The following is a 23,039-nucleotide window of genomic DNA, read 5'->3' as shown; positions in this document are numbered from 1 at the left end:
CCTGGGACCCAGCCTCACCTGGATGGATCCAGGGGCGCATGGCCTCACCCGGACCCAGGATCTGGCTTCACCCGTACCCAGGGACGCTTGGCCTCTCCCAGACCCAGGGGCACATGGCCTCACCCGGGCTTAGTTGCACGAGGCCTCACCTGGATCCAGGGACACATGGTCTCTCCCGGACCCAGGGACGCTTGGCCTCTCCCAGACCCAGGGCCACTTGGGCTCACCCGGGCCTAGGTGCACGAGGCCTCATCCGGATCCAGGGACGCATGGTCTCACCCGGACCCAGGGACGCTTAGCCTCTCCCAGACCCAGGGGCACGTGGCCTCACCCGGGCCTAGGTGCACGAGGCCTCATCCGGATCCAGGGACACATGGTCTCACCCGGACCCAGGGACGCTTGGCCTCTCCCAGACCCAGGGCCACTTGGGCTCACCCGGGCCTAGGTGCACGAGGCCTCATCCGGATCCAGGGACGCATGGTCTCACCCGGACCCAGGGACGCTTGGCCTCTCCCCGACCCAGGGCCACTTGGGCTCACCCGGGCCTAGGTGCACGAGGCCTCACCCGGATCCAGGGACACATGGTCTCACCCGGACCCAGGGATGCTTGGCCTCTCCCAGACCCAGGGCAACTTAGGCTCACCCGGGCCTAGGTGCACGAGGCCTCACCCAGATCCTGGGACACATGGTCTCACCCGGACCCAGGGATGCTTGGCCTCTCCCAGACCCAGGGCCACTTGGGCTCACCCAGGCCTAGGTGCACGAGCCCTCACCCGGATCCAGGGACACATGGTCTCACCCGGACCCAGGGATGCTTGGCCTCTCCCAGACCCAGGGCCACTTGTGCTCACCCGGGCCTAGGTGCACGAGGCCTCACCCAGATCCTGGGACACATGGTCTCACCCGGACCCAGGGACGCTTGGCCTCTCCCAGACCCAGGGCCACTTGGGCTCACCCGGGCCTAGGTGCACGAGGCCTCACCCGGATCCAGGGACGCATGGTCTCACCCGGACCCAGGGACGCTTGGCCTCTCCCAGACCCAGGGCCACTTGGGCTCACCCGGGCCTAGGTGCACGAGGCCTCACCCAGATCCAGGGACACATGGTCTCACCCGGACCCAGGGACGCTTAGCCTCTCCCAGACCCAGGGCCACTTGGGCTCACCCGGGCCTAGGTGCACGAGGCCTCACCCGGATCCAGGGACACATGGTCTCACCCGGACCCAGGGACACTTGGCCTCTCCCAGACCCAGGGCCACTTGGGCTCACCCGGGCCTAGGTGCACGAGGCCTCACCCGGATCCAGGGACGCATGGTCTCACCCGGACCCAGGGACGCTTGGCCTCTCCCAGACCCAGGGCCACTTGGGCTCACCCGGGCCTAGGTGCACGAGGCCTCACCCAGATCCAGGGACACATGGTCTCACCCGGACCCAGGGACGCTTAGCCTCTCCCAGACCCAGGGGCACGTGGCCTCACCCGGGCCTAGGTGCACGAGGCCTCATCCGGATCCAGGGACACATGGTCTCACCCGGACCCAGGGACGCTTGGCCTCTCCCAGACCCAGGGCCACTTGGGCTCACCCGGGCCTAGGTGCACGAGGCCTCACCCGGCTCCTGGGACACATGGTCTCACCCGGACCCAGGGATGCTTCGCCTCTCCCAGACCCAGGGCCACTTGGGCTCACCCGGGCCTAGGTGCACGAGGCCTCACCCGGATCCAGGGACACATGGTCTCACCTGGACCCAGGGACCCTTGGCCTCTCCCAGACCCAGGGCCACTTGTGCTCACCCGGGCCTAGGTGCACGAGGCCTCACCCAGATCCTGGGACACATGGTCTCACCCGGACCCAGGGACGCTTGGCCTCTCCCAGACCCAGGGCCACTTGGGCTCACCCGGGCCTAGGTGCACGAGGCCTCATCCGGATCCAGGGACGCATGGTCTCACCCGGACCCAGGGACGCTTGGCCTCTCCCAGACCCAGGGCCACTTGGGCTCACCCGGGCCTAGGTGCACGAGGCCTCACCCGGATCCAGGGACGCATGGTCTCACCCGGACCCAGGGACGCTTGGCCTCTCCCAGACCCAGGGCCACTTGGGCTCACCCGGGCCTAGATGCACGCGGCCTCACCCGGATCCAGGGACACATGGTCTCGCCTGGACCCAGGGGTGTGTGGGCTCTCCCAGACTCAGGGGCGCTTGGCCTCGCCCGGGCACTGGATCCAGCGTCATCCGGGTCCAGGGGCACTTGGCCTCACCCGGACCCGGAGTCCGGCCTCACCTGGACCCAGGGGCATGTGGCCTCACCTAGACCCAGGGACTTGAGACCTCACTTATACCCAGAGGCGTGTGACCACACCCGAGCCCAGAGGCGCGCAACCCCGCCCGCACCCGGGTCTCAGCGGGGCCCCGTCTTCCCGATCCCAATTCCTGCCGGTCAATCCCCCCTCAGCAATTCCCCTGGCCATCCTTCCAGAGCTCCAGTATGGCTGCTGCAGAACTCATCGGGCGGCGGCTCGGCGAAGCTCCGGTGCACCCGGTGCATGGCGGTGGGCCAGTCTGGCATCGCTGCGTCGGCCCTTGGGTCTGCATCGGTGGCCGGTCGCCGAGCATGCGCACCTGGCCGCTTCCGGGGCGTTGAGATTCTTGACGGACTCAGAGGTCAGCAAGCGCGGAGTCTCCCACCCCATGTCTCATAGGGGCTCGTCTGTCCGTGCTTGGCTGCCAGTGGAGCCGTCCCCTCAGCCGGAGACCGCCGGGGGAACTGCGCCGAGCACGTTCCAGGCCGCTGTTGTATCGCCTGAGCCATAGTTCTTTTGTGTCGCCTGAGCCGTAGTTCTTTAAGTGTGGTCTTTGGGTCACCGGCATCAGCATCATCCCACATACCCCTCTTTTATTCTAGTTGTAGAGCATCTACTCAGCCAGCCCTATGGTGGTCTTGGATGGTGTCTGCTCTGCTCTCTTGTCGTAGTCTCAAAGTTGTTGTGGTAGGAAACAATCAGGCTTCCGCCCTATGCCTCCATCTTGGTCCTCCTTTGTATAGTTAAGTCTTGATTGTTGTTGGTGTCACTGGGGGGGCTCTCTTTGTCTATAAAGGAAGAGTTGCTGTGCAGGAGACACGTTTATGGGCCGGGTCTTGGTGCAGCAAAGCTTTGGCGCTCACTGAATATTCCCGTTGAATGTGTCCCTTATGCACGTGGTTGAAATCTGGTGTCATCTCCCACAGACCACTAGATGCCCTCGTTTCTGGGTGTCCAATGGGGTGTAGATCAGCTACTGCCTTAGGCACTCAGCAAGGATTACAGCAAAAACTGTAGTTTCTTCCTCCTGTCTGAGTGGCCCTGGAGCAGTCCGACTAGAACAGCAGATCATCTGGTCCGCTGCCAGAGGGCAGGCCACCCACATGCATAAGCCGTCGCTTGGGGCGCAGGTGTGCCTGCAAGACTTGCAGGGCGGGTCTTCAAAACGTGCGGGGCGGATCCCAGGGCGGGGCGGGGTCTCAGGGCGCCAACAGGCCATGGTGCGGCGAGCCTCGATGCCTGTGAGTCTGGTCCTTCTGCCTTCCACGTATCTAAGTCCCCTCGTTCCGCACTCCAGCGCAGCAAACACTGATTGCTGGGCGCACCTCCGCAAAAGTCCCGCCTCTCCCCGCAGGCATCTGGGTCTCCCGGGGTTCGCCAGAAGATGGGTTTCAGGGTGATGGAGAGCTAATCTCCCCTAGGTTTGGAACAAAAGCCGCTTTCCCCCCGCCACCAGCCAGACCCACGCACCTCCACACCTCATCCCCTCCGATTTCGCTGGGTGCGAGGCAACAGAACAGCCTTGAACCTCCGCCGCCATCTTTTTCAAACTTCTCAATTTGTGCTTCTTAATCCCTTCATTTCAGTCAACTCTACTGAAGTCTAGCGCCGCCGGGAGGTGCACGGAAAGGGCGCCCGGGCCTCCGTCCGGTGCGCGGTGCGTGCATCCCGCGGAACTAGGCGCGCGAGGGCCGCGCGGCTGGGACGGGCACTGGGCGGCCGCCGAGCTCCAGGCACCGCCATCGCCGCGTTCCGGACATCGCCGCCGCGGCGTCCCCCCAATTTATACTTCTTAATCCCTTGAATTCAGTCAACTCTACTGAAGTCTAGCGCCGCCGGGAGGTGCACGGAGAGGGCGCCCGGGCCTCCGTCCGGTGTGCGGGGCGCGCGGCCCGCGGCACCAGGCGCGCGGGGGCTGCGAGGCGGGGACGGGTGCTGGGAGGCCGCCGGGCTCCGGGCGCAGCCTCTGTGGCGGCGTCCCCAGCGTCCCAGGCCAGGCGGCCTGCGGGGGCGGTGGAGTTGCGAAAGTGAGTGAGTTTCCCAGGGTTTCGCCCGGAATGGGGTTCAGTGCAATCAGAGCCGGCGCTCAGCGCACTCCGGAGCCTTTATCTCCTTCCTGCCAGTGAACTCCGGCCAGGTCATCAGCCGCCCCCTCCTCTCCGGTTCCATCCTCCCCGCAGGCGCGTGTGCTCCTGTCTCCGCCCGTTTCTCCATACCTCAGGCTTTTACGGCTTCCCCGACTGTCCCCGTGGCCTTCTCCTTCCCCCCAGCTGTGGGCATTTCAGTCCACCAACTTTCCTGTGGTTCTGGACGATGTCCGTTCTGACCTCTAGTTGTATTTTTGAAATTGTTGTGCCCGGCTGCAGGTTAGGTGTTTAACCTATGCCGCCATCTTGGTTTCTCCTAGTTTCTTAAGTAAAAGATAATCAAGTAGTGAAGTTCATTTTCTTCAGCTGAGTATTTAATGTCCCATGGGGCTGGTTTAAGACCCCTCTCCACTCTTCTGTCTGCCACATCTCAGCTTCCTGTTATATAGTCAGCACCGTGTTGAAGCTCCCAGAGATCTACTGCTCCTCTGTGTCAGATGCCACTCTATCCATTACTTTAAATAAAGTAATTAATTAATAAATTTTCCACATGTTGATTAAAAGAATGAAAATCCCTTTTTTCATCCCTTTAAAATTTTATCAAATACTAAGAATAAAACTCACTTTTTCTCACTTAACTTTCTCAAACACAATTACATATATTGACCTCCAAGTCAATGCTTATTAATTTAACTCATTCTTTTCAATGGCAATATAATATTTCACATGTTTGAATCATACTTTTATGATTGTCTTATTAATGGACTTACTAATTGTTTCCTCTACAAATGATGTTGCAGTAAATACCCCTGAACATATATCTTTACATAAACTTCGATTTCTACAGCATAAGTACTGAAAGTAGTTTAAAGACTTTAAAGACGACTGGCTTCAAAGCAGAGCAGGAGAAACCGGGATACTTTCAGTGCTGTCATTATACATTCGCATTTGTTGTTGATCACTTACTGTTCACCAAGCACCATAAAAGGCTCTAGTGGGAAACAGAAAAATGGAACAATTTCCTGCCATTCAAGAGCTCACACTCATTGCAACATCTCCTACCGAATGGGATCTCAGAGTGGCTCCTCAGGCCACCGCATGTGCATGGAACATGTTTTCTTCCCCCTCCCAGACCCCCTAACTCCCCCCACGCACCCCTCCACCCCCTCTCACCCCCATCACTGCAGGAGATTTTCTCAGCAAATAACCTTCTATCTCTCTGCTCTTAGGTCTATACTTCAGCTCTTTTAAAATGTAGATAACCTAACTTACTCATTTTTAAGTGTGTTTTTTTGTCCATTATTTGATTTCTCTTCTTCAAATGAGAGACTAATAACATTTAAAAGCCAAAGCCCTTGCTGCTTGGAGCCTTAGAGGCCAAAAGAGAGAGAGGAAGGACTGTAAATATTTTAAATGTAATAACCTTTCTCCTCTCTCTCTCTCATTAAGGGGCAAACACAACTATAATTCAGTATGATAAATTCTCATGAATGAATGAATGAATGCATGCATGCATGCAATGGAAACCCAAAGAATGGGGTGAATCACTCAGTTTGGGGTGAGGAAAGCGGAAGGAGTAAATATGAAAGAACTCTTCACTGATGGGGTAACATTTTAGCTGAGGTTAAAGGACAAACATTTTTTCTAGGCATAGGGTGTGAGGGAATTATACACAGTAGCAACAGAAATAGCAAGAGCTTTAAGGTAAAAGTGCTTTTGAGTTTTGGAGGGAGCTTAGGGCGGCCATCCCCAAGTTTAATGGCCATGAGCTATACCCAGGGAACTTATTTAAAACGCAGATTCATGAGCAGGCACCCATCTTTTCAATATTTTTATTGATGTCCAGAAATCTGCATTTTAAACCAATTCAGCCAGGTTTACCAGTCTTTGGAATATATCAGTATGGGCTGTGTGGTGAGGTGTGGCATGAAATAATGTCGCAACAGGATTGAAGAGAATAAAAAGGAATGTTTCAGGTAAGTGACAATGTGAGACAATAAGGGAGTGTATCAGGAAAATCATGTCAGCTCCTTGAATTTTGTTTTGAGAGACAATGGCTTGGCAATGGAGCTATTATTTTGGTCAGAAACACCGCTGTTTCACAGGGGACTTTACTGAGTGGCTGAATGAATGAATGAATGAATGAATTCTGAGAAAGCCAACTGAAAGTTTCCTGCACTGTGAGCCTGCGGGTTGGTTGAACTTGCTTGTACAGAGAACCTGCCGTCCAAGCTCTCCAAACGCTGTCTTGACGTATGTCAAACTGATAAAGGCATGCATTGCTATGCACGTCTGCAAACCAAGCAGATGTGATTATCGTGCAGATCATCCCTGTGAACAGGCTCCACAGTCGTGCAGCCAGAGCCGGATCCCAGGCCCGGGAGCTAAGATCTGGGAGGACAGCGCCTCTTACATAATTTCCCAGCTCGTCCGAGGTTGGGCCTGTGATTAATGCTACATGACGGGCTCTGAACTTTCTGTTCCGCTAGGTCCCCTTGCCTTCCAGACCTCCTAGCAGAGGGAACGTGTGACCTGCAGATTTCACTCTGAATAACCGTCATCCAGGCCAACAACACTCTCATTGCTCTGTGGCCCCGGAGTTTCTCGGCCTCACTCCTCTGTCATTAGGGCAAGTTGCCGTTGGACTGTGGGAGTGCTTTTTAAAGGGGGACAAGTAATGGAACTTCCCACAGCCCAGTCGGTGGAGAAAGCTGCACCGGGAGGCTGAGGGATCTCCCGGGGAAAGTCAGAAGAGCCCTCGAGGATGACCAGGGCAGAGAAACTGACGGAAGGAAGGGGACCCGCTCTGTGCGCCGCATCTTTCCTAGCCTCGCAGCTTCTCTGCCCCCGGAGCTGGCGGAGCAGGTGCCACAGCGCTCCCAGCAGCCACGCCAGGCGAAGACCTGTCCCCGGGCTGACCAACCTCCCCCGCGCGGCCAAGTCCTCCCAGCTGCCCCGCTCAGCCCCACGTCCCTCCCCGCAGGCCCGCACCCCCGCGGAGCCCAGGTGAGCAGCCAGCCCGGCGGCAGCGCCTCCATCTGCCCGCTCCGTCCCCGTCTCCGGAGGAGGCGTCTTTGCTGAGCCCCGCGCGTTCGCAACCTCGTCTAAGCGCCTGCGAAAATTCGGGCACCCTCACTCCCGCCTCCGAGCGGCCCCTGGGTCCCGTCCGCCACCCGGAATGGCACTGGGCATGGGGAGGACTGGCGTGGGAGGGTGGAAGCCGGGCTTGGAGCAGAACCCAGCAGGGAGCACCCCACGGACCACTCCTCACCCGAGGGCGGGCCGCCTGCGTGCCCTCCCCGCAACACCCCGCTACTCACCAGCTCCAGGGCTCGCAGGAAGGCGAGGGGCTCCTTCAGCGCTCGGAAGGTGCCCGCCGAGGCCAGCTTTGGACGAACGAGAAGAGAGAGAGAAAGGGAGAGCGTGAGGCTGGGGCTGGGGCGCGTCTCCGGAGCCGCGGGTCCCCAGCACCAGCCGCCCTGCCGGGTCCCGTCCTACCTGGCTCACGGGGTCCATGGCTCTGCTCGGTGTCCTCCCGCACGGTTCCCTGTCCAGGGAAGTTCGGGGGCCGCCGCGGGCTGGTCCTCGGGGCCCAGAGCCCCCTCTCGGGAGGGGGCGAGGAGCGAGGCCGGAGCGGCCGGGTGCGGACAGGGCCCTGGGGGAGCGGGGTGCCCCGCACTGGCTCTGCGCTGGGCGCTCCTCGAAGCCCGCGTGCGGGAGCCAGCGGAGCAGCCGGACCGGGCGGAGGGCTGGGAGGGAAGGGCTGCTGGGGGGCGGCGGGGAGGGCGGGAGGCCGCCGCCCGGGGAGGGCTGCCATTGGCCGGCTGCGAGCTCAGGGGGCGGGCGGGGAGGTGGTCGAGGCAGAACCGCCAACCGGTGCCGACTCCGCCCCGCGCGCCCTCGGGCTCCGGGGAAACTTTGGGGTTTGGGGTAGAGGGAGGCAGGCTGGCACCTTCAGCAGGAAGGCTCCCTGCCTGAAGAAGGGGGTTCCAGGTGCAGAAACAGGCACTCCCACTTTACATGCGGAGTGGTGTGAGTTCCGGTGGCTTCTGAACCCCCAAAAGATTGTTGACTTCGTGGGACATTCGCCCTGCGGCCAGGCAGAGGCAGGTGCTGCGATATAGCAAGGAACCGAATGAGCGGGGCCTTTCCCCGAGGGAAGCGGAGGGTCAGGACACAGAGCGCGGGGCTGCAGGGCTGCAGGGCAGAGGGACACAGGTTAACCTTGAATATGGCACATTGTGCCAGGCGGGTAGTCCTCGTGGCCACTGGGTGAGGTCAGGAGCACAGGATGCCCATTTTAAAAGCAGAATATAGACTCAGGGAGGCTGGATTAGCCAAGGTACACAGCTGGTGCGAGGCTCAACAGGGACTGGAATTCCAGTTCCTTTAAAACTCCTGTTTCTACTGAGATCCTTGGCCTTAGATACAAACCCAGGTAAAGCTCCTGCATTCATCATAAAGCGGACCGAGTCCTCCCTCCAACCACAGGCTCCTTTTCTTCCCCTAGTCTGCAAACCTTGCCGAAAATAATAAACAACAAAACACTCGAGGTCTTTCTGTGAGTGAGAAATTGTGGTGAGGGCTTGTAAACGTGACTTCATTAACGACTCACAACCCCCGCAAGGTTAGCAGAAGTACTGCTCCCATTTGAGAGGTGAGGAAACCGAGGATGGTGGCAGGGGAGAAGGCTATTCACGGTTGTACAGCTGGCGCACGATGAAGCCAGAGTTGAACTCAAAAGAAGCCAGGGAGGAAGAATCAGAACTCTTAGGCACTTCACCATGTAGCTGATGACACCATCCCCTGCCTTCGCTCTTTGGATTCCACCTATGAAGTGGTCTCCCGGCAACACGGATAGCCATCTGTTTACTACAAAGGTTTGCCAAAAAGGTTTGGAGTTTGTGTGTGTGTGTGTGTGTGTGTGTGTGTGTGTGTGTGTGTGTGCGCGCGCCCAGGGGCAGGGGGCGGATACGGAGATGTATCTAATATTTAGGAGCAGAGGAGAAAGATGGAAATGAATCATTTGGAGTCTGGGAAGGTGAGGCAGCAGGCCAAAATGGGGTAAGATCGAGAGCATCCAGTGTAGATGCCTCCTGCCCATGGATTTTGTTAGAGAAACACTGGAAATGTAGTAAGAACCCCAGAGGGCTCCCTGCACCAACTGCAGTCAGCCCTACCACCTTCCTACATGTGACAGAGTCTGAGACAATTAGAAGCAGTTGTCTCAAAAATAAGGCGTTATGCAACTACAGGGGAGGGGGAGAGAACGGGCATTATCAAGTACTTAGTGTGTGCCCTGCAATCTATGTATAGAATCTTCTGCTTGAAGTTACTTAGTCTATTTAAGGCCTCAATATTTTTTTTGTTTTAATTGAATTTATTGGACTGACACTGGTTAATAAAATTATATAGGTTTCCAGTGTACATTTCCATAATACATCACCTGTATATTGTATTGTGTGTTCACTATGCAAGTCAAGTCTCCTTCCATCACCATTTATCCCCCTCTACCCTCTTCTATCTCCCCCCACACCCCTTTCCCTCTGATAATCACCATAGTGTTGTCTGTGTCTGAGTTTTTTGGTTTTTCTTAATCCCATCACCTTGTTTTTGTTTTATCTGTAAATTGGAGGTTTAGCTCCATATCTATCTTAGCTGGTTGTTATGAGGACTAGTGAGATTTTACAAATATGTGTCTGGGGCAGAGTCCCCACGTGTATTCGTTACAGTTCTCTCTGCTCACACTTCTACAGAAGCACAGAGGGAGGCTGTTAGGGGCCTGGTCGGTTGTAGCACTGTCCGGCCACTTTCTGCACTGCCCCTCTCTCATATATTCTTGACTTTTTGAACTCAGGAGTTGCCATGTTACTTGCTTTGGCCAATGAAATGTGGGTAAAGGTGTTGTGGACATTTCTGGGCAGAAGTTTTAAGAATCTCTCTGGGATCTGGCCTCTGGTTTGTTTCCTTCTAGCATGTTGAATGCATGTCTTACAGAGCAGCTGCTCTGAGAGCCTGGGTCCCTGCTTAAGGTTGACGTAGAGCAGAGCTGCAACTAGGCCATGACGGACATGAAGCTGGGCAAGAAATGGATGTGGGGTTGTAAGCAACTGAGGTTTTTGTCTTTTGTTACTGCAGCACAACATAGGGCTGACTGGTTGAACCAAGAATACTTGACTAAGAGCTAGTAAGTAGCTGAACCAACATTGTACCCTGAGTCCATATCACCTCATTGATCTTACATCCTTGCTTTTCCCATCATAGTCAACTAACTTACGAGATATAACATCTCCTGCATGTTTATTACTGATGACAATTATCATAATAGCTAATAATTCAGTTCCTGCTACATGCAGGAATTATGCTAAATGCTTTACATACATCATTTAGGTATCACCACAATCCCCCACCCCCGTTTATGGATACTTTATAAAGGCTTAGAAAGGCTAAATAACTTGCCCAAGGTCATCTAAACATTTGTATCTCTTTAGACAGAGGGAGTGATTTATCTAAAATATTTCCCACTTGCATTTCATTTGAGTTGTGAACTTGGCAAAGATGAAGTGTGATTACTGAGCCTATTCCCTCAGGTCTCTCTTCACACCCAAAGTTCCTCCTTGCTAATATGGTAGCAATTTTTTCCAGTCTTCCAGACACCTTGTGAAGAAAGCCAGAACGGTGGCAAATGGCAATGTGATGGCTTAGACAACAATTGCAAATTGTCAAAAGATGCTCTTCACGTTCCAGAGATGCATGAGCTTCCAACAGCTGTCTCACCAAAATAACACAGAGTTCCGTAACGCATTTGCAATGTTAAATATTTTGTAGACTTTGGGATTCTAACCTCTATGTTCAGACCTGGAAATAACACTGAGTTCCCTAAAGATCTAGGTTGGGAGAAGGAGAAGGGATGATGCGAATACTGACACAATATTACTCTCAGTGACTGAGGGGTGACCCCTTCACTTCTATCCCAACATGACAGGAGATAATTTACCACTTACTATAGCAACAGCTCAACAATCGCATGAATGTTTGTGGGGTATAAATGATCCATTTCGGTGGCCTATGCTGATTTTGTAAATCAAATAATTTTCAACTTCTTTTCTTCTTTTTCGGCCAGAGACTTACAGTTATGAAGACTTCCTTTGATACTGCAGTTGTTTTTAGACAGGGTGACCAGTGCAGGGCCCTCCCCAGGAGTCATTTGGCAATGTTTGGGGACGTTTCTGTCAAAGCTTGGCTTGGTGCTACTGGCACCTCCTGGCATCTAGAGAAGAGAGGCCAAGGATGCTGCTCAACATCCTACAATGCGGAGGACAGCTGCCCACAACACAGAATCATCTGGAAAATCTCCATAGTGCCAAGTTTGAGAAACCCTGATTTACTCATTCAATAAGGTCTGCATGCCTGTTATATAGGGCTACTGTCCCTGGTACTGTAAAAGGCGTAACAAAATTCCTGCCTTCTCAGACCTCACATTGTAGTGGGATATACTATACAAACCCAATTTGTCGGAGGTCAGTATTTGCCAAAACAAGCAAATACTAGTAAACAAAATTCAAGTTATAAAAACAACCATTTTGAATCCTAAAGAATTTCTCTCTCCTCTCTCTCCTTCCCTCCTTCTCTCCCTCCCTTCTTCCCTTTCTTTCTCTTAAAAAATAAAAATAAAAAATCAATGAACATATCCTGGGGATGGATTGAAAAAGAAAGAGAGAAAAAGAAAAACCAAAGTACATGGATTTGCATTATTCAGCCAAATTAAATCTTGTGTGCTTTTTTTTGGGGGGGGGGGGAGAGGAGAAACATACTTGGGTTTTATCTTTCTATGTCTCTTATGGCAAACAGAAAAAGTAAGTTAAAATTTTATCTGTAGCAACTTAATTCAGGAGGAAATACTACTCATATGTTTAATTATTTAAAATATTGGAAATAGGCACTGTCCTTCCTAGGGGCCCAAAGTGCCTTTCCCTTTCCCCTCCTCATCCTGAGTTTGAGTCCGGACTCTGAATTCTTTCCTAGCTAGAAGCCAAGTACTGAGGTCACTGAACCCAGGTTTGGTCTGACCCTACCAGTCAGACACAGGATGCCCTTCTGGCCACCTACAACATATTGTAGGCGCTGTGTCTCAAATTGTTTCATCACTGATTACAAGCCCTACTCCCACTCAGGGAATACCACCTCTAGACACCATTGCCACCTCCTTCCATGCCCAGGCCTCATCATCTCTCTGACAGAGAGCAATGATCTTTTGGCTCTGAAGAAAAATGTCACCCCCTTTCAGCAGGAAGCAGCTACAGAAGAGACCCTGCACCCCTTTTCTCTGAAAGATTTCAGAACCAAGATCCTTGAGGGGGGAAATGTTGCAGGCAGTTAGACAGACATGAGCAGAGCAAGGACGATGGGGCAGGTACAGAAGGTCATCATCGTGGAAAGCCCCAGGTACCTAGCGATTGACAATCAATTGTAGAGTGGGACCTCGCCACCAGGGTGACTTTTCCTCCACTAGCATATTACTGGTCATGCAGTTTGGACCTTCTGACCTTTCCTCCCTAGAGGTAACATCCATGCTTCAGATGAACTTCAGCTCCAGTCCCAGATAAGCAACAAAACTAGCCAAGGCTGACATCAGGACTAGCTGCATTGACTAATGATCCCTTGCCTTGGTGCCAGCCAATCAATCAATCAATCAGTGGAGACCACTACCCTGAATGGACACAACTGGAAAGCTACTGAATATTCTATTAGGATCCTCCCCTGGGACCTCCCCTAAAATCTCCGCCCTTAAAACCCTTAGGATGGAGGGGCCAGTGCCCTTTCCCTCTCAGGAGCATGCCTGTGTCTTTCCCTTTCCCCTCCCCATCCTGGGGCGCCTTAGCTTCCTCACTGCCAAGGCCCAAGAGCCCTTCCTTTGCCTCCATAACTTGTTTCCTAAACCCATTTCTTCTAGGAATTGCTTTTTCTACCTCTGTCACTTATCCAATAAATGTTCTCTTACAAATAATAATAATAAATAAAATAAAATATTGGAAATAAGTGTTGAGCAGAAGTCATTCAAAATATTACATGTTTAACTCTCTGCTCATGCTGTGAACCTGAACTTCCCAAATCTTTCCTTACCTGGTGAGCATGAAGCAGAGGCCCATAGCACGTCTGTGTAATTATCTGTTTGCTTATTTGGTCTGCATGGGACTATTGATACACAGGACAGGACAGGGTGTGGAAATACTTTCAATAATTCTAATTGTGTCATAAATATAGCATTCTTTCTCAAGCCAAAGATCAACTAAAGCCATCTTTACTTATTTGTGTTTCATTTTAAATGGCCATCATAAAATGTGCAAGCACGTGTGTGTGTTTGGCATAAAACATCATCACAAAATAAGATTCCACAAGCTTCCTAGTGAATTCCTAGCATTGAAATAGGATTGTTCTTAATTAACAATCATAACTTAATAAAATTCAAATGTGGGTAGCCAATGTGAACTCACATCATAAAACACCTTTACTATTTCTATGTCCATGTTTGTTTTAAACAAAAGATATCCCTGTAGATTTGGTCAGACTTGAATACTTGCAAATTAGAGGACCGAAACTCATGTCAAAAGATTTGCCATTGACCCCAGGGAATACTAGTCATAACAGTAATCATAAGAATGATTGTTGCAGTGCGTTAAGTAGTAAGAGATGCTGGGCAGAATGCTAAGTGCCCCTGCAGGCATAACTCATTTCATACCCTCATCAACCTTATAAGTATGCACCACTGCTTTTCTCCTTATGCAGATGAGAAGACAAGGCTCAAAGGAATTTAAAATCTCAGCTAAGTTTTTATGGATAGTAAACAGCACAGTCATGATTTTCCTCCTACTCTGATAACTTTGAAAAAAAAAAAAAAGAGATGATACTTTATACAGTTTCCTTTGCAAGTTTTAAAATGTCACAAGCTCTAGACAAAAAAAAATTTTTTTTTTTCTTGTTGAAACATGAAAAAAACTTCTCTGGAGAAATAAAGAAGGACTCCATTGTCTACCACTACGACCACCATTACCATTATTCCATGAACTCACTAGAACACAATTACAAAGCGCCTCCACTTGTCAAAGACTCATTCCAATGATCTGTTTTTCATTATCAATTGTGTTTTCTAAAAACTCATCATCTTTTTTTTTTTTACATTCTCCTTGGTTCACTCCAATGTTTTCCAGACTCATGGAGCACAGCAACTTGGAGTTCATCTCACACCACCCACTGCAATGTTTGAATGAGGTAAAAGAAGCCCAAGGAATGGGGCATCTTCCCCAGGAAAAGGTGCAGCATCCGAGGTGATAACGTAAGTTCTGGGCTCAGATTGATTGGGTGCATCATATCCTGGCTCTATCACTTCCTGGTTGTGTGACCTTGAGCAACTCAAACTCTTGTCACTGTTTCCTTATCTGTAAAATGGGGACAATAACTGTACCATCTGCATCACTTTGTAAGAAGGAGTTAATGAGTTCACACAAGTAAAGCATGCAGTAGAGTATCTGGCACTAGCGAATCTAATATAGGAAGCTACTAAAAGGCCTACCACAATGGTAAGAAAATGGTCTATGATCTCAGCATTCAAGTGGTTATCATCACACAAGCACTACTTACAATAAATAGTTTTTAAAAATCACTTGTTTTCTTCAATTTATCTGCTTTCTTTTCAAAACGCTCATTTCTTCCCCCCTCCCAAATTCTTTTACCTTATTCCTCTCTCCTTCAGCTCTAAGCCTGTCAGTTGATCTTGGGAATTTTCCTTGGAAAATTTGAAACATTCTTTGGGGAGAGGGAGAGGACATCCAGATGTACATACAGTTCCTAAAAAAATAAAACTCAATATAAAGGTGTTTTTTTCATTTCTTTGATGTTTATAAGTAGTGCTTTGGCAGAGATTTTTATGATTTCCTTAAATATGGTATACCATTAGGTGGCAATATTTGCAATCTTTAATCATTTTATTCTTACTTTAGGGAAATATGTATATATAAAAATTTTACAGATGATAAACAGAGGACAGATCAGATGCTTCTCCCATAGCTATATATATAAAACCCTAAGCAACTGGTCAAGCAGATGACGTGCACTGACCACCAGGGGGCAGACGCCAATGCAGGAGCTGCCCCCTGGTGGTCAGTGCACTCCCACAGTGGGAGCGCTGCTCAGCTGACCAGTGGGCGCCAGACGCGGGGCTCATGGCTGGTGAGCGCAGCTGCAGTGGCAGGAGCCTCTCCCGCCTCCAGGGCAGCACTACCAAGCAGCGGCAGCAGAGGCAGGCACCGTGGGGCCGGGATGAGTAGGAACTGCGCCCAGCCCGGGCTCAGGCTCCTCCCTGGCTGCCTGTCGCTTCCCGCAATGCAACATTCCTCTGGGGGATGTCAGACCAGCCCAATCCCCACAGGGATGTGAGAGGGTGTAGGCCAGGCTGAGGGACCCCAACAGTGCACGAATCCGTGCACTGGGCCTCTAGTCTTTAATAAAAGTGCTGCTTGCTTTCACTGTGTTCGATTCTCCAGATGGTCTTCAGACCTTCTGCTGCAATATGGCACAAGGGCTTTTGCAGCTGCTCTGAATGAGGCAAAAGAAAATCTTACCCTGTTCAACAATTGTGAGAACACATTTACATATGCCTTCCTAATCTAAATTTTTCAGTAGGAAACAAACTCAAATTAACTCAAATATGAGACATTAGGGATTTTGCTCCTTTGGCACTTCCTTGTCCTGTTCTCTGCCAGCGTAGGTTCTGTCACACAGCTTGACAACTGTGTGAGGACAGCGCTGCATCTACTCACACAGAGAGCAGCACAAACCCAGTGCCTAAAATTAGATTTTACTAAATTATATCGCATTGCACTTTTACACCTGCTTGGCAAATAATACCCAGAAGAAAGGTACAATTACATAGGTTCCTTGCCAGAAATAGCAGACAGGTTAACATTTTTTAAACACTAAAAAAAAAGAGGGGGGAGGAGAGAGAGAAGAAAATGAAAGAATCCTTTCCCCAAACCATGGTCAGCACATATTATCAACATCATTGAAAGTTACTTTTACTTCTAATTTTTTAAGCCTCACTCGAAGTGTCTTTATTGATTTGTAGAGAGACGGAGAGAGGAAAGGGGAGAGAGAGAGAGATCATTCGGTTGCCTCCCATACAGGGATCAAACCTACAACCTAGGTATGTTCCCTGACCAGGGATTGAACCCGCAACCTTTTGATGTACAGGACAATGTTTCAACCAAGCAAGGAAGGACTACTTTTACATTTTCACTGAGAATTGACTGTGTCAGGCACTGTGATAAACTCCTTATAACAATATGAATTAGTTTTTATTATCCTCATTTCCCAAATAGTGGGACTAAAGCAGGTATAAGTTAAATACTTGCTTACCGTGTTCATACAGTCCAGTGGGCATAAAGCCAAGTTTGAAGCCAATATTTCTTGAGAGCTTGAACTAATTTTATACCTTCAACTATCCAAGGTATAAAATATACATCTCTGAGATCACAACTAGAAACTGGAGACAATGGTGAGAATTTTATTTAGGCACCAACCCCAACTACCTAACCTAATTAAATATTAAGTATTAGGAACTGATCCTCCACATTAAAAATCTTTTTTTGGAGGGGAATGTGGGAAGAACACGTGGATATCCAGTTTTCCAAACACCATTTCCTGAAGAACCTATCCTTTTCTCATTGTGCATTTTTGGCAATCTTGTCAAAGACCAGTTGATCATATATTCCTGAGTTTATTTCTGAGCTCTGTATTGTGTTCCATTTGCCTAAGTCTATTTTGATTTGAAATCAGGAAGTGTAATGCCTCCCTCCAGGTTTGCTCTTCTTTCTCAAGCTTGTTTTGGCTATTTGAGGTCTTTGTGGTTCCATATGGATATTAGGGTTATTTTTTCTATCACTGTAAAAATACCTGATGCCAAACTATACTACAACACCATAGTAATCAAAACAGCATGGCACTGGCATAAGAACAGATATATCAATCAATGGAACAGAAGAGAGAACTCAGAAATAAATCCATGCCTTTATAGTCAATTAATATTTTACAAAGGAAGCAAAAACATACAATGGACTAAAAATAGTCTCTTTAATAAATGGTATTGGAGGGTTAAGGTTAGGGTAAAAAAATAATAATAAATGGTATTGGGAAAATTGGACAGATATGTGCAAAGAATGAAACTACACATAAGAATAAACTCAAAATGTATTAAAGACTTAAATGTGAGACTCAAAATCATAAAAATCCTAGAAGAAAACACAGGCAGTAAAATCTCAGACATTTCTCATAGCAATATTTTTTCTGATATGTCTCCCAGACAAGGGAAACAAAATAAAAAATGAACAAATGGGATTACATCAAACTAAAAAGTTCTTGCACAGCAAAGGAAACTATCAACAAAATGAAAAGACCACACACTAAATGGGAGATCATATTCACCAATGATATATTTGATAAGGGGCTAATATCTAAAATGTATAAAGAGCTTAATAAAACTCAACACCAAAACAACAAACAATCCAATTTAAAAATGGGCAAAGGTCATGACTTCTCTAAAGAGGACATACAGATGGCCAATAGACATGAAAATATGCTCAATGTTACTAGTCATCAGAGAAATTCAAATTAAAACCACAACAAGATATTAGCTCACACCTGTCAGAATGATTACCATCAATAAATCAGCAAACAACAAGTGTTGCTGAGGATGTGGAGGAAAGGGAACCCTGTGCACTATTGGTGGAAATGCAGATTGGTGCAGCCACTGTGGGAAGCAATATTGGAGTCACCTCAAAAAATTAAAAATGAAACTGCCTTATGACCCAGAGATTCCGCTTCTGGGAATTTATCCAGAGAAACCCCAAACCCTATGTTCACTGCAGTGTTATTCATAATAACCAAGATTTGGAAGGAGTCCAAATGCCCATCAGTGGATGAGTGGATAAAACAGCTGTGGTACATTTACACAATGGAATACTACTCTGTCATTAAAAGGAAGAAAAATTTTACCCTTTGGGACAGCATGGTTGGGCCTGGAGAACATTATGCTAAGTGAAATAAGCCAGACAGAGAAAGATGAGTACCATATGAGTTCACTCATGTGTGGAATTTAATAAACAAACTGAACTAACAAGCAAAATAGAGGCAGACTCTAGATAGAGCAGTCAGACAGCTCTGGTGAGTGAGGGTTGGGGTGGACGTGGAGGAATTGAGCAAAAAAAAAGAAAAAAGAGAGAGAGATAACTCATGGACATGGACAACAATGTGGTGATTGTGGAGGGGGGTAGAGGTGGAAGAGGGCATAGAGGGGATAAATAGTGATGGGGAAAAATAAGATAAAATAAATGCTAATGGAATTTTGATAGGGATTGCATTGATTGTATATTGATTTGGGTGCTATGACATTTAAACATTATTAAGTATTCCAACCCATGATGTCTTTCCATTTATTTGTGTCTCCTTTAATTTCTTTCATCAGCGTTTTATAGTTTTTAATATAAGACATTTACCTCTTTGGTTAAGTTTATTCCAAAGTATTCCACATTATCATCTTTACAGGCCTTTTTAGTTTTAGTTTTACTAATGATTTTTGCAACACTATTTGTTCTTAAAAAACAAACAAACACTATTTTCAAGATATTTAAAGGATTTTTTGTTTTATCCTAGTGTTGTGGGATATTAAGCATTAATGAGGTGATGGGGAAATGCTTGCTTAAGCTATGAAGCCAAGAAAGGGTATGGAGGACCTTAAATGCATATTTAAACATTCCAAACCAATCTTGAAAGGCTTTATAGTGTGTCATTCCAACCAAATGACATTCTGGAAAAGGCAAAACAATGGTGATGATCAAAACAACAGTAGTTGCCAGGAGACAGGGTAGGAGGGATGAATAAGTGGTAAACAGGGTTTTGGGAGCAATGAAAATACTCCGTGTAACACCATAATGATGGATACATGTCATTGTATATTACATTTATCTAAACCCATATAATATACAACAAGAGTGACTGTAATGCCCATGAACTTTGGGTGATTAATCAGTGGTGAAAACTGTGCTGCTCAGGTGGTGGGTGTTGACAATGGGGGAGATTATGCATGCAGAGGGGCAGGGAGTTTATTGGAAATCTTCATACCTTTGGCTCAATTTTGCTGTGAATCTAAAACTATAAAGTCTTATATTTAAAAAAGTTAATCACTACTTAGTTCTATTATTTCCCTAGTCAGGGACCTGTTATGCTTAATGGCAGAGTAAGAAAGGGAACTTGTTCATGAAATTCTTCTAGTGAAATGAACATTGGATTACTTTTTTCTTTAGCATAAATTAACCCAGAGAAAAAAATGTAATTTTCTCTGCATGGCTGTTATCTGTAAATAAAGATTAATTAAAGGTAATGTGTTTTTTTTTTTTGGTTTAATGTGTATGTTGTGTGTATTTGTGTTTGTGGGGAGGTTAATTCGAGAAAATATAAGCACTAACAATTCTGGAATTTTTCTTCTCTGTTTATTTTACAAGTATTTATAAGAGTAACACATATAACATTTTAACATTTCAAATAATATAGAACTGTATAAGGTAGTTCTTGTTCTTCACCTCCCATTTTCTTTGCCCAGGGAAATATATAATTTCACATATATCCCAAAAATATAACACAAATTATTGTATATATTTCAAATAGTATATATATGCCCTTTTTATAGAAATAAAGATGATACCATATAGATTTTTATACATCCTGCTTTTTTCCACTTACATTTTACCAGTTACTTTTTCATCTACATCATTTCTCTTTTTCTGCTGACTGGGATTCATATGTGAGGACAGGAGCAGGAGCAGCCACCTTGCATCCAAAGATGAAAGTCATGTCAGGAGAAGGGTAGTCATCTGCCCTTTGACCTGATACATGGTGGTACTTTGTTTGTGCCATTGTAACTTAGGGTTTGTTTTGGGCTTTGTTAGAGTGTCTTAGACTGTACTCTAATACAATGTCCCTCGTGCTCAATTCCAGTGGCATCTATTCTGGAAGGCCTCCAGATTTCCACCTCCTTCACCCATATGCCCATCAGAACTGGTCACTCCTATCCTAGTGCTCTTGGTATTTTGAAAGTGTTGTGGGTGGTTTTTTTTCAGCACTTATAATCCTCTGGTTTTATTAGAGAGATTTTAATTTATTCTCTGTTGTCCAACGTAGAAGCCTTACCTAGTGCCCCAGACTAAGTTAGTGCCCCTGTCAAGTGGACCCCTAATACCCTGTACTTCTCTGTAACAATTTTGCCTAATTTTTTTTTCAATATTTGTCTTCACACTATGCTGTCTGTGTAAGCTCTATGTGGACAGAACCTTGGGTGCCTTTTTGGTAACTGTATCTCCAGCTCCCATAGGAAATCTAGAATAAATGATTTCCTTAAAGGTAGAAAATATGAATTACTCATATTTGTAGCCTGTTCATTCCTAAGCTCAATGTCAGCCACCTACTAGGTGGCAAATTAGTGCAGAATGCAACCAAGTGGGTTTGAATGGGAGGGTATTGGATAAGAAGGGATGTGCTTAGAATATCAGTTCTGTGAAGGGCACTTGGTTGGTATTTTTGGCCAAACAAGTTCTTACTAAAGTCTCATCTAGTAGTGTTTTCTTTAGAAAATATTTTTGTTATTTTAATTGAGATATAATTGACATATAACTATATTAGTTTCAGGAATATAACATCTTACTTAATAATAGATAAACATGTAAATTGACCATACCACCGCTATGCCATCAGCCAATCAGGAGTGATATGCAAATTAACCTAACAAATATGGAAGTTAATTTGCATACACAGGCACCCAGTGATGGGGGTGGGATGCTTGCGTTGGCAACGACGTAGGCGTTCTGCCCCACCCCCAGTCTCTCAGGGCCTCTGGGCAGTGTGGGAAGGTGGCTCCAGAGCCTGAGTGGAAAAGGGCTGGGCCAGAGTGGAAAGGCGGTGCTGGCAGCCAGGGAAAGGATAGCCCATTCTAGCACAAATCTTCGTGCTTCAGGTTTCTAGTTATATATATAAAAGCCTAAGTGACTGAATGACCAAACAACCAAATGACCGGCCAACTGGTCACTATGACATGCACTGACCACTAGGGTGGTCACAGCCAAACTCCCATGGCCCCAAATGCTGGGCAGGCTGAGAGACCCATCTGTGCATGAATTCGTGCACCAGGCTTCTAGTCTATATATATAAAAGTCAAGCGACCGAAACAATGAAATGACCAGAATGACCGGAATAACAGGTCACTATGATGTGCACTGTGGGCAGATCAGCCCCCCAACTACCCACGGTCCTTCCCCTGAGCCAGCCCTGCCCCTGGTTGCCCCCCCCGCCCCAATCGGGGGCTGGGCCAGCTGGCCAACTGTCTTTGGCCATTGGGGCTGGGCCGATAGGGCCCAGACCCCACCTGTGCACGAATTCATGCACTGGACCTCTAGTAATTAGATAATTACACATTGTGACATGATCATCATCATAAGTCTAGTTAATATCTGTCAGAATACATAGTTACAATTTTTTCTTTTGAGATTCGTTCTTGTCGCAACTTTCCAATATGCAATATGGTATTATTAACTATATATATAGTCACCATGCTGTACATTAATTCCCATGATTTATTTATTTTATAACTAGAAGTTTATATTTTTCATTAACAAATGTTTTTAAACTTCTTTATAGCTGAAAAATTATTATCAGCAATAGTAATTTTTTTAAATGAGCTAGAAAGGAATGCCTATTACATAAATTTTAAGATGGGCCTCCATATCTTAAAAGCAGTTGCAATATCTATTTCAACTTGAACCCTCACACCCACCTTTCATGATCAAGCTTTTGGGAGAAAGTCCATCAGGCTAATTTCCTTACTTATAAGCAAATCATATCCTCATATTATTAGGAAAAAAGAATTTATGCTTATATGGTAATTAGGAAAAATATACACAAAATACTTAAATATATAAATGGCTTCTCAGTCATTTATTATTATTAAAGTTATTTCAAAAGTGCTTTTACAAATCTTTCATATAAACAAAATTACCTAGAAATGGAAAGAAATATCTAGGGTTGACACAGTGCAGAAATTTAACAAAATAACTTATTTGGGCCACTCACTTTGAATGCTAAACAATTCCATTCAACTCCCTCACATTAAAATGGGTCAATATTAAGTTGTCTAAATTCTGAGAGAGCAGGTTCCCATTATTGGCTTTACCTTCTCCACTGTTTAGTAGCCTCGTATATCTCTCAGAAGGGAGCTAGACATCAACTCGCTTTTTCCAGCTGCTGGGACACATTTTGAGCTCGGTGTCCCCATCTATGGGTTTCCGTGAAGTCAGAGCACTTCTATAGCTTTGTTACATCAAGTCTCAAAGCACCCAGGAGCCACAGCACATCCTGGCTGGCGTGGCCTTAGGCAGTTTTGCCTTAATGGGCCCTTTCTCTAAAAAATAATATTAAAAATTGTATTTTATGACTGTGTTGTTTTCCAAAACATAATCCAAACTGGATTGTGTTTGTTGTTTTCTTCTAATTGAAAAAGAAATTGAAACATCTTCATGGTTCCTCGGCCCTGTGCCTCCTGGGCTGAGTGGGAAGCCAGCCC

General features: G+C 47.5%; 1 protein-coding gene across 1 annotated transcript in view; it reads right to left on the bottom strand.

Annotated features, from left to right (window-relative positions):
* Positions 1-8,093, bottom strand: part of SYNPR (synaptoporin) — a 285,194-nt gene extending 277,101 nt beyond the window's left edge. The window contains exons 1-2 of the mRNA XM_028152699.2: positions 7,880-8,093; positions 7,702-7,767 (exon numbers count right to left, since the gene is read on the bottom strand). Coding sequence (XP_028008500.2) covers positions 7,702-7,767; positions 7,880-7,897 — 84 coding nt within the window. The 5' untranslated portion in view covers positions 7,898-8,093. The remainder of the gene's footprint in view (positions 1-7,701; positions 7,768-7,879) is intronic.
* Between the last annotated feature and the right edge of the window lie 14,946 nt (positions 8,094-23,039).

Source organism: Eptesicus fuscus, chromosome 18 (genome assembly GCF_027574615.1).
Source record: "Eptesicus fuscus isolate TK198812 chromosome 18, DD_ASM_mEF_20220401, whole genome shotgun sequence".
Taxonomy (NCBI): domain Eukaryota; kingdom Metazoa; phylum Chordata; class Mammalia; order Chiroptera; family Vespertilionidae; genus Eptesicus; species Eptesicus fuscus.
Note: the sequence above shows the minus strand (reverse complement) of the source record. Positions and strands in the feature narration are given on the sequence as shown.